Raw genomic sequence first — 10,991 nt, 5'->3', positions numbered from 1 at the left:
ATGCTCCCAAAGACCCCAACTCTGCTGGGGACGAGCATCCTCTGCTGAACGCCCCTGGGGAAAAGCATCCTGCTGCCCTCCCAGCAGCACCGGGAGGACTGGAAGCCCTGGGGCAGGGGGATGGATGGAATTACAGCTCCTGTCCCGGCCCCTCTCCCACCTCCCTCCCACCCCCGCGGTTACTCAGATGGCTCCGCACGTCGATGAAAGCCACCCGGGTCTGGGTTTGTTGTTTTTTCTGGTTTGTTTTTTTTATTTTTTTTTTTTTTCCTGTTATTGGGGAAGCAATCGCGTTATGACTGTGATGCTGAAGGACAAGCCTGGGCCTCCCACTCCCCCCCTCCCTTCACGGCAGAAAACAAAGCTACCTAAGCTGTTATCTTCGCCGGGAGCAGCTTTTGGTTGGCTGGAGGCTAGAGCTGTGCTGGGCCCCCCTCCCACCTTCCACCCGCTATAAATCCCGGCTCCCCATCCCTCTCCCCGCCGGCAGCACCGGACCCTGGGTGCGGGCACCTGCCTCTTGCACACCCCTGCCACCTCCTCCGGGACCCGATGAGCTGCTGGGTGCCTGGGTGCCCCCCCCTCGGCATGTGCCGGGGTGTAGCCGCGCTCCCCGTCACTTGTCTGGAAAGGTAAGGGGGGGGAGGGCTCCTCCACGCCGCAGCTCCGGGGTGCAGAGGGGTAAAAAGCTGAATCTTAGCGGCGGAGAGGCTGGGCCAGCCCCTGCTGCTGCTGCTGCTGCCGGGATGTTTTGGGAGAAATTGGGGTGCAGACCACAAGGAGGCACAGGGCGAAGCGTGGCCCGAGGGATTTGTTTCGTCAGCATCCCCCTCCTTGTCCGTCCCCCCCCCTCCCCAAATCCGGGCGGGATGCGCAGGGCTGGAACCCCCCGAGGGAGGGGAGGGGGCTGCCCTGTGTCTGTCTGGGCGGACACACGCACCCGGGCTGCCCCTCCGGCTCCGTCTCGGCACAGTTTGCTCCAGGTTGACGGCAGCAGGACTATTTTTGTCAAGGCGGCTGAAAGGTTAAGCGGCACGTTGGCTCCTCCCGCCCAACACAGCCCCAGAGCATCCCGCTGCCGGCTTGGCATTTAAACGCTTGATTTTTTTTTTTTTTTTTTTTTTTTTTTTTTTATACGAGCGCTCAGGGATTCCCGAAGGAGCTAAAGCAGGCAAATAGCAGCGGGGCTGCTGGAGGAGGGACACCCTGGGGACAGGAACCCCTTCTGCCGTAGCTTCTGCCCTATTGCCACAGGGACCTGCCGGCAGGGACGTGTCTGGTGCCACCGCCGCAGAGCCACGGTGACGGGCAGCCGCCTGCCTGCCTGGGCACAGGGACGCTGTGCCGCTGCCGGCTGGGTCTCGGAGGCATGGGGTAGGTGGATGGTGCCACCGAGGAGATCAGAGCTGCCGTCTCCACGGGGTGGAGGCAGGTTCCTGGTGACTCAAGGGCAGGCAAAAAAAAGACACCCCCCCCCCCCAAAAAAAAAAAGACAAAGAAAAAAAAAAAAGCGGGGGAGCATCAGCCCCCCAGCAGGGAGATACTCCCGATCTGCAGTCTCTGTGTTTTCCCAGTGTTTTGAGAACTCCGGAGCACTGCCAGGAGAGAGGGATGGGAAGAGGAGCCAGGGGAGCCGCAGGGGTGGGTGTGGGGGCTCCAGCTGGGCACTCAGCAGCTGCTCTGCTCCCTGCTCCAGAGGGAAAACAACGCTCTGTAAGCTCATGCTGTGTTACCTGGGAAGAGAGGGGGGAGAACACGGTCCCCTGGGCTTAATGCACTGCTGAGCGTGGTTGCCAGGGAGCAGGAAAAACGAGAGCAGGAACATTTATTATTTTCTACAGCAGGAGGCGAGGACGCCAGAGAAGCTGTGGAGCAAGGGCTGTGCCAGGTCTGTGGGGCACAGCCCCTGTGAGCTGGGGGGGCTGGTGGCAGCAATCCCACCTCTACCCTTCCTTCCTTCCAGAGCCAAGGATCTGAAGACCCGCTTGGGGATCCTGCTTCACACACCGGAGCTGAGACACAGGATCGGGACCTCCAGCAAACTGCAGCTGGGCTCCAGGTGGAGGTAAGGGAGGGCTGTGCCGGGTCCCAGGTTCAGCCCAGGACAGGTCCCCCTGGGCCAGGCTGTCCCGGGGGATGCTCCTGCCCATCTGCACAGCTGGGAGGACAGAACTACAGCTTGCCCCCCCCACAGTCCCACCCCAGCAGGCAGGGAAGGCGGATCACTCCCCAGCTCCACCAGTTATAAAACCGGGCTGGGGAACGGATGCTCTGGCATTAGGCAGAAGAAAGCAGGGCCTTAGCAAGAGGCAGGAAACCCAGAGGGCTCCTGCAGCTCCTGGTGTCTCTGACTGCTGCCTGGGACCTCCAGGGAATGAGGCAGCAGTAAAAGCAAAATACTAAACATTGCTGCTGAAGGCAGAGTGTCTTCTTGCAGAGGAAGGTCTGCTGGGCTTGTACCAGCAGAAAAGGGCTCCTGAGTATCCTCTGGAGAAGCTGCACCATGGAGCTGAGGTCTGGGGAGCCATCGGGGAAGGTCAAAGAAAGGGAGAAAGGAAAGAGAGCCCACAGGTAATGGCTACGGGGGTCTCCCTTTGGTTTCCTACCAAAGCTGCTGTCCCTGGGCTGCCTCTGGTTAACAGAGCTGCTTGGGGGAAGTGCTGTGGGGCAGGAGAGGTGGTGGTGGTGGTGGGAGAGTGAGCCTTATGTCTTTTTGTCTTTTCCAGAGACTCCTCACGAGAGGCACTTGAGTGGAGGGAGTCTTTCGACCAGCTCCTGAAGAGTAAAAGTGAGTAGGACCTTCTTTTCTCCTCTGTGTGGGACAAGCACGGTCCCAGGGAGCCAGGGGGCGACCGCATGCCTGGGGCCAGTCTCTGGGGACACCTTGTCCCATCTCCTCGGGTTTAGGGATCAGGAAGGGGCCCCTCTCCTGCTCTGGCAGGGCTGGTGCAGAGGGCTGGTTGCCTGCCTTGGGAAGCTGTACCCTTTCCTCCTGGCTGCATGCTTGCTTTGGGGGGGCACCAGCACTGTCTTGCCAACGCCTCCCTGCTTCCTCGGGACAGGAGCACCCTGGTGGGCATCCCGTGGGGAGGGGTCCCTCGGGGGGAGCACCGTGCCGTGGGCCCTTTCCCCACGCTCAGGAGAAGGCAGCGTGGGTGCTCTCGGTGTCCTTCTCCCTTGCACAGCAGCAGCCCCCTCCCCACGGGTGCCTTCTGTGTCTCAGACAAACGATGTGCTGCGTGCCTCCAGGGGTGGCTCTGCCACAGGAGAAGGAATTCAGCCTCTTTGCTGAGCTACACGCAGCCATTTTACCCTCCAAAATTTGCTTTGCCTGTGGTGATGAGAAGGGTTTCCCCAAGGGGCTGATGTCCAGCACCTCTGGACCCAGAGAAGGGATGTCTTTTTAATCCCTTCCTTACCCCAGGCTTTACTGCAGGTGCACAGCAGTAGGAGTGCCAAATTTTAATATAAAAGTAGTTGTCTACCTTAAAAGCTATTCCAAAGCAAGGGAAGGTCCCTTCTTGGTGCTGCTTTGAGGCTAGTGATTTTTTTTTTTCTTTTTTCCCCCCAGCCTTCCTCATGTGTGGTGATGGCTGATGAGCATCTCGGGCTTTGTAACTTAATATATTCCCCCAGCCTGGCTCTGCAGTCCCTGCTGCAATTACTCTCCCAGACTCCTCAGTATCTCGTTTTCCCTTAGATCTCAGCTGAGAAGTGAATATTAAGCAGTCGCTTCCCAGTTCCTGCAGGTGTACCCAAACCTCAGAGGGTTTCTCCTTAGGTAGAATGAGCTCTTTTCCAAAGCTGTAAAGAAAATACTCTGGAGCCTCGTTACAGAAAGGTCAGATAAATAAAACCAGAGGATTACTTGTCTGTGGGAAAGGATTTTATTGGAGTCCAGAGGCCAATTAGCAGCGTCTCAGAGAGTGGAATTTGCCCAGAGGGAAAGGAAATCTGCAGATGTCATGGTCTGAGCTCCCAGGGCGATGCTGGCGGGCAGCATCTGGCAGCCATCCTCCTCTTCCTCCCCTGCTTCTGCCCCAGCTGATGGCTCTCCTCTCCCCACCCAGGTGGGGTGACTGCCTTCCACACCTTCTTGAAGACAGAGTTCAGCGAAGAGAACCTTGACTTCTGGCTGGCATGTGAGGACTTCAAAAAGACCAGATCAAAAACCAAGCTGGCATCCAAGGCCAACAGGATCTTCGAGGAGTTTGTCCAAAACGAGGCGCCCAGGGAGGTGAGAGCATTTTCTGCCTCAAGTGGCATCTAATAGGGTGGGAAAACGGGTACAACATCCCGGTGGATATAATGGAAGTGGGAAGAGGTGCTCTCCTTCACGAGAGCTTCCGTGTCTAACCTCACAGGCTCTGCCAGCAGCAGTGGGTGTGAAGCCTTGACAGCATCTTCGTGCGGAGCTGATGATGGAGAAAGCTGTTCTTCTCCCCCCACGGGTGTTAATATCCGTGGGTGCTGTTTCCTTGCAGGTGAATATCGACCATGAAACCAGGGAGATCACCCGGAAGAACCTCACGGGTGCCACCTCTGCTTGCTTCAACGAAGCCCAAGCCAAGACCCGCACGCTGATGGAGAAGGATTCCTACCCCCGCTTCCTCAAGTCTGCCTCCTACCAGGACATGGCCAAGCAGGCCACCAGCCGTGGCATCAGCAAGAGGTCACATACCTGACCCCAGCCTGAAGGCATCACGGGGGGATCACCCGGGGCTGAGGCCCACGTGGCGTGGTTTCAGCTGAAGCCCTGGAATTTTAGCAGGATCCCCAGAACCCTGAGCGCTTCCCGCTTCCCACTGAGCTTCTGGGATGAGAAGTCCTCCATTCCCAGGAGAGCAGAACAGTTGGGAACCCGATGCCTCTCCTTGGAGCGTGGCTGGAGACCCACAGCACCACGGGGACAGAAAGGGATTGGATTTGGGTTGCAAACCCAGGGAAAAGAGACAGGACTCCCCTGAGCATCAGTAACCCATCTGTAACCAGGGCTCTCCTGCAGCAGGCTCTGCGGAGCTGGGAATCCTCACTGGATGTGCTGCAGGGCTTCTCCCGCCCAGCAGCCTCCAGAATAAGACTCCAAAGGCAAGGAGGATTTTCCAAAAGCTGGAGGGACCCCGTGCCTGCCTTCTCCTGATCCCGACACCCAGCTCCCACCCTTTCCTCTGCACCTCCTGCAGCAAAGCTTGGCGCCTTCTCCCAGCACAGCCTGTCCCTCGCTGGGAGGTTTTTACCCCCTGCTTGGCTGCAGAAGCTTTAGATCCTGCCTGCCCTTAGGCCACACACCCAGCTTTTCATTGCAGCCCTTGTTATTTATCTGCTCACCAGGGTTCTGTAGCACACCCCCCCCACATTTATTGGCAGGGCCCTGCCGGGAGCACGCACGCCCCTCGCTCGGGGGACTTTGTCCATTAAATGGTTTCTGATCTTGCAGCCCTGAGCGTGCCTCCCCTCTTTTCTGTGTGAGAACATAGGAGAGAGGTGAGCAGGCAGATCCCTGGCATGAGAGGGGCAGGAAGGCAGCAGCAGCCAGAGCTGAGGCTGCTGGAGGCAGCGGGGTTGGGAGGATGGCATTGGGAGGATGCTCTGCCCTCTGTGCTGCCTCCTTTCTCCCCTTCCAGAGAGCTCTGGGGACAGCATCTCAGCACCCAGCCTGGCACTTTGTCCTGGGCAGAGAACAGTGATGTGAAACCTGCACTTTGGGAAGGGTTCTTGTTGAAAACTTAGTTTGAAATGTGTGGGAGAGGAAACCCAGGGCTTACCCCTGATTTCAAGTTGGGTTTAGGGTGTTCCCTCAGCTAGTGACACCAGTCTGCAGCCTCAGCACTTCCCAGGGACCCGGGGAACCAGGCACCCAGCCACCTCTGCTGGGAATTCAGCATCCCAGGGGACAGCAGAACACTCCATCAGCTCCAGCAGGGTCTGGGGCTCAGCTCTGTGCAGGGGGTTCTGGTTCTGTGGGGAGCTGTGGGTCCCGTTTGGCAGCACTGGGTGGGCACTGGGAGCCCCTGTGCTGGGTGCCCCCAGCTTGGTTTCCTACTGAGACAGCCTGGGACCTCCACGTGTGCCTCTGCTTATCCCTACAGACCTAATCTGGGGGTGTTTATCCTGCTGGTGCTCACTCTTTGTGGGGGAAAGCAGAGTTTCCTGGCACCACACAGTGCCCTGGCACTGAGTGACCTGAGGCTCTCTGGGGCTTTTCAAGGCTGAGCAGAGCAAGGGGCTGAGGACCAGTCTGGGGGCATTGAGCCTTCTCCCACTTTCCCCATCCTGGTTCAATCTCTGAGCCTCAGTGGGTGCTGGCTGCGTTTACAAGGAGATTTTATCTGTTTTCTTATTTAATATTTATTTTTACAACTGGAACCACCTTTGTTGTGTTACTGAAGTGGATGATGCACTGTGATCTGTTTGCATTCCTAGCACAATATTGTCATTATAAAATAAAATGTAAAGAGGAAAATACTGAGACAACACGGGGTGGTTTGTTTTTTTTTTTTTTTGGGTGTGGGCTTATAAGTTAATTTCTTGCCTTCTAATTTTGTCTGACTGGGAAAGCAGAATAAAGCAAGGTGCTGGTGCTGGATGGCTCAAGGGGCATTTACAATTGCAACGTCAGAAATGGGAAAGGGAGGGGAAGACTCGTGAGGAATGAGGCTTCCTCCTGGCACTGCAGAGAACAGAGCAGCCGGGCAAGAATGAAAGGAAGATTTAAGGTATGAATGTGTCAGTGGTGGGGGTGTTCAGTGTTGTTTGTATTGCTCACTGTTTTCTGAGCATTTAGAATCATCATGGCTGGAAAAGACCTTCAAGGTCCAACCATCACTTCTGCATGGCTGTAACCACTCACTCAGCTTATCCACCCATTTTTCCATGCCTCCAGGGACAGTGACTCCAGCACCTCCCTGGGCAACCTGTTCCAGTGCCTCTTGGTGAAGATGTTTTTCCTAATTTCCAGTCTGAGCCTCCCCTGCTGCAACGTGAGCCCTTTTCTCCTGTCACTGGGGAGAAGAGGCCAATACCCCCCTCCCCACAGCCTCCTGCCAGGGCTGCAGCTCCCAGCACCTCCTAAACCCCAGTGGGACAGCGATGTCTGGAAAACAGGGGAGGACTCAAGCTAGGGCTGCTCTTTGAAAAACTGCTGTTGGGTTGCTGCCATAGATAATATTTGAGTTGTATCAATGACTCAGCTGCTGACAGGATTCATTTGGAAGGGGAGAAGTATCTGGTATTGGAAGGGAGTGTTAGGACACATCCTTCCTGCTGCAGCCTGTGCTGCCCGGGAGGTCCCAGAGCTCCCCTGGGATCCCACGGGATGCTCTGGGGGTGTCCGTGGTGCTTCCCCAGGGACCACGGGGCATCTGAGGGGAGCTCAGAGACTGCCATGCCCCGAAGTAAAAACGGCAAAAGCTTGTTTTTAAGCTGTCTTCTTTCTACTTGTTGCACGTTTTGGGATCCGAGGTGAGGTGTCAGCAGAGGGCCAGGGACGGGCTGGCAGGGCAGGGGACACTGAGGAGCCTGGAGGCACAAACTCTGCCACTGAAAAGCCTTTTCCAGGCAGCTGTGCCTGTAACAGCACCTTCTCTCTCTTCTAACACAGCCAGGCAAGGTCCAAGGATCATTGCTCTTTATAAAACACGTGGAGTCTTCTCCATCCACCCACCCAGCCAAGGCAGGCAGCTGGAATTTCCCCTTATCTTTCATGAGCTCTGCCACCAAGTGTGGCCTGGTCTGATCTGGTACAGGGCAGGACCTTCAGAACCCCAGGGGGCTGGGTGTGTACCTGACCTGAGTTCCTCTCGGAGGGAAGGCGTGAGCTGAAAGGTGTCTGGGAAATATTTCGATTATTTGGCAAGAAAAATGTGGTGCAGCAAAACAACCCAGAAGCAGCTAGAAACAAAAATCATGCTTATTAAAAAAACAAACAAACAAACAAATCTGCAGCTTGTAACTGAAAAAAAAAATAAAATTCTTGCATGCCTCACAATTAATTTAAAGCTTATTCTCCATTTAAAATATTTAAGTCGACCCATGAAAAAAGGTAAGAAAAATTCTGAATGATAATATTTTTTGAGCTTTCTTCAGAAGGAAATCTGGGGTTCTGTTCATCCTCAGGTCAATGTGCATGGAAAGGGATGGCCCAGTTCCATCTCTGCAAGCCTGAGATGCTTCCCCAAGAGGAAACTTGGCCAAGAGAGCCACGCTGCATCCAGCCTGTCCTGTGTGAAACCCAGTGCTAATACAACAAAACCTTTAAAGCCTTGGGGGGTTAAAAAACCCCAACCCACAAAACTGTGTTGAGAAAGAGGAGCCCAAGGTTCCCTTTGGGCAGGGCTGGCTGCGGTTCCTCCCAATAAACCCCTGCTCCAGTTTCCCAGGCTGTGGATCTGGAAGCAGCAGAGAAGATCCTGAGCTCCAGGGAGCCACCGTGGGGGCTGGTGCTGGCCCGGGGCTGACACATACTTGCTCCAGGGCCAGGTTTCCATGAGCTGGGATGAGGGGTGGATTTATTTGGTGGGAAAAAAAAAAAAAAAAAAAAAAAAAAAAGCAGCCAAACCCACCCGTTTCCCTCTGCCCTCTGGGACCTGGCATGTTCCCAGTAGTGGGTGGCATCCCTCCTCCAGCATCAGGGGGTCCCCAGCCCAGCAGGACCAAGCATCCTCAGGGCACGGGTGTGTGTGCACAAGTGGCCCCGTGAGGAGCTTTCTTTGGGCAGGTGGCTGTGCACGGATGCACCTGTGGAACAACAGGCACATGCAGGCAAATCCCAGCCAGAGGGTTTGCATGGAAGTACCCATATGATTTGATTTTTTTTTTTTTTTTACAGACAGCCTGCCAAGGAATGCTGCCCAGTGCTGCTGAGGGGTGTGTTGGCAGGCAGCTCCCAGGTGGAAGGGATGCACTGAGCCACTGCAGATGCTGCAGACACCTTGCCCAGCAGCTGAATCCCACAGCTTCCCATCCCACAGCCCCAGATAAAGCACCAGAAATCACCTGGGAAGTGTTTTGATGCCGCTTCATGTCCCTTTCCCTGTGTGTGCAGCTCAATGCCCACCCAGCCTGGGTGTGTGCAGGGATCCTCAGCCCCAGGGAGCCTCAGGAATTAAGACCAGGCTAATGAGGGTGCTCAGGATTGCAAGCATCCAGGTCCAGGTTGGATGGGGCTGGGAGCACCTGGTCTAGTGGGAGGTGTCCCTGGCCATGGAGAGGGGTTTGGGAGTAGATGACCTTAAGGCCCCTTCCATCCCAAACCATTCCATGCTCCAAGCTCTGCATCCCTTCTGCCTCCTGAGGTTCAGCTGTGGGTGCTGGAGCTCAGCTGTCACCCAGAGCAGCTGCAGCCTGGGCTCATCCCCGGGGATCAGCAGGGGATGAGAGGCAGCTGGGAGAAATTCCCCTCAGGGGAAATGCATTTCAGCTCAGGTCCTCTGCGTGGCTCCTTGCTGGATCTGTTTTGTCTGGCCTGGCATCCTTCTGATGGATCTGCTCTGCTCTCCTTGCCCAGGACACGAAGCCCTGCTGGGTGAGTTCCCTGCCTCGCTGTTGCCCTCACCTCTGCTTCCCAGCCCACTCCCACGGCCTTAAAAGCTGGGAAATGCAGATTAAAAATGTAAAAATCATCCCCAGCAAAGCAAAATGTGCTCCATACTCCTGCACGGGTAGCATCACCTGTCCATGGTTAAATCCTGCCCTTCTGGGGACAATTTTCCAGGGCTGTGTTCCAGCCCTGAAGGTCACCTCAGCGTGGCCAAGCACATCAACCCTGGGATATTCCCATTTGTGACTATAGCAAGGAAACAAGTGCAGGGAATGTAAAGAAAAAAACCCCATCCTACTATTCATAGCCACTTTAAAAATTATTATGGCTTTTTGCGGGCAGTTTTTGTTGCCATGTTTTAGTTCATGTTTATTTGTGGCTGGGGACCAGGGTGTGGATGCTTGGAAATGCTGTGCCAGGGGAAGGGCTGCAGGATGGCTGTGGGTCCATCACGGGGGAAGGGGAGGAAGATTTCCTGAAATGTGCCCTCGATTTCCCTGTGTCTCAGCAGCTCATCTCTGTGCGAGGGGGTAAATAAGGACTCTGCCAAAGTCCAGAGGGATGGCTGTGGAGAGGAGCTCTGTGACTCCTGTGCTTTACAAAACATCCGAGGCTCTTCTATTCCCCAGAAACTGCCTGTCCCAGTGAGTAAGAATTTAAATTTGGGACTCTATGGAAAGCAGTTTGGATCAGAGAAAAGGGGAAAGTGCTACCAGCAAATCCTTCTTTCCTGGGGTATGGTCACAGGATACTTGTGTCACCCCTTATTCCTGGGGTTGGGGTTCCTGTCATCCTAAGGTTTTTCCTCCTCCCCCCATAAGGGAATGAACTCCTTCAATGAAACCAGCAAGCTCAGGAAGGCTTTTAGGCTTGGGTGGCTGGGTGACCTGGTACTGGGAGGTGTTTTAAGGCTGACTTTTTTTTTTTTTTTGGATGTTTTCATTGTTGGCTCTGAGGCTGTGATGTCCCCTTGTTCAGCTGGTTCATCTCTTTTCCAGCCTGAAAATGTGGTAGTTAAACACTGGCAGTCCCAGCTGTGGTCAAACAGAGAGATGCTGTTGAGTTGTGCAGATTCCTGTGAATTAAAGCAAGAGCTTTGAGGTTGTTTCCAGAGTTTTCATGGGGTTTGTTCCCATGGGAAACCAGGCATCTATTCCTTGATGCATTTTCAGCCCTGTTTTGGCTGTGATCTGAATCTTGGGTCTGGCAGGGCTGGGTGGAGGTGATGGGGAAGTCCCAGGGGCTCTCTGCTCCGGGGACCTTATCTTTGGGGTAAGGTGGTTTTTAATAAATTAAATAAGTTTTAATAAATGTATTGCAGGGAGGTATAGAAGCAAAACTCTTTGTCCTCTTGGATAAATGAGTAAGCAGAGCAGTCCCAGGCAGCACCCTGCAGATGGAGGAGGTCCCAGCAGCCCAGCCCTGCTCCTGGAACTCCTGAAGGCTTTTTCCT

The 10,991-nt window shown here is 54.9% G+C and overlaps 1 protein-coding gene across 3 annotated transcripts; it reads left to right on the top strand.

Moving 5' to 3' along the window:
• Positions 1-306: 306 nt before the first annotated feature.
• LOC139799418 (regulator of G-protein signaling 16-like) lies at positions 307-6,474 on the top strand. Of its 3 annotated transcripts, none has more exons than XM_071751443.1 (5): positions 307-632; positions 1,964-2,065; positions 2,727-2,788; positions 4,071-4,237; positions 4,485-6,474. In XM_071751443.1, exons 1-5 carry the CDS (start codon positions 553-555, stop codon positions 4,683-4,685), a joined length of 612 nt encoding a protein of 203 aa, XP_071607544.1. In that variant the 5' UTR covers positions 307-552; the 3' UTR covers positions 4,686-6,474. The 3 variants fall into 3 exon arrangements, with proteins under 3 accessions (XP_071607544.1, XP_071607545.1, XP_071607546.1); XM_071751444.1 differs by lacking the exon at positions 307-632 and adding an exon at positions 1,135-1,374; XM_071751445.1 differs by lacking the exons at positions 307-632; positions 1,964-2,065 and adding an exon at positions 2,284-2,571.
• Positions 6,475-10,991: the final 4,517 nt, after the last annotated feature.

Source organism: Heliangelus exortis, chromosome 8 (assembly GCF_036169615.1).
Source record: "Heliangelus exortis chromosome 8, bHelExo1.hap1, whole genome shotgun sequence".
Taxonomy (NCBI): Eukaryota; Metazoa; Chordata; class Aves; order Apodiformes; family Trochilidae; genus Heliangelus; species Heliangelus exortis.
This window is presented reverse-complemented; position numbering and strand designations above follow the sequence as displayed.

Bases quoted from the DNA above. Each gene is read 5' to 3' on its own strand.
- LOC139799418 (XM_071751443.1), top strand. From the start codon at position 553: ATGAGCTGCTGGGTGCCTGGGTGCCCCCCCCTCGGCATGTGCCGGGGT. The intron at 633-1,963 runs GTAAGGGGGGGG...CCTTCCTTCCAG, and splicing joins CCCGTCACTTGTCTGGAAAG to AGCCAAGGATCTGAAGACCC. The intron at 2,066-2,726 runs GTAAGGGAGGGC...TGTCTTTTCCAG, and splicing joins CAGCTGGGCTCCAGGTGGAG to AGACTCCTCACGAGAGGCAC.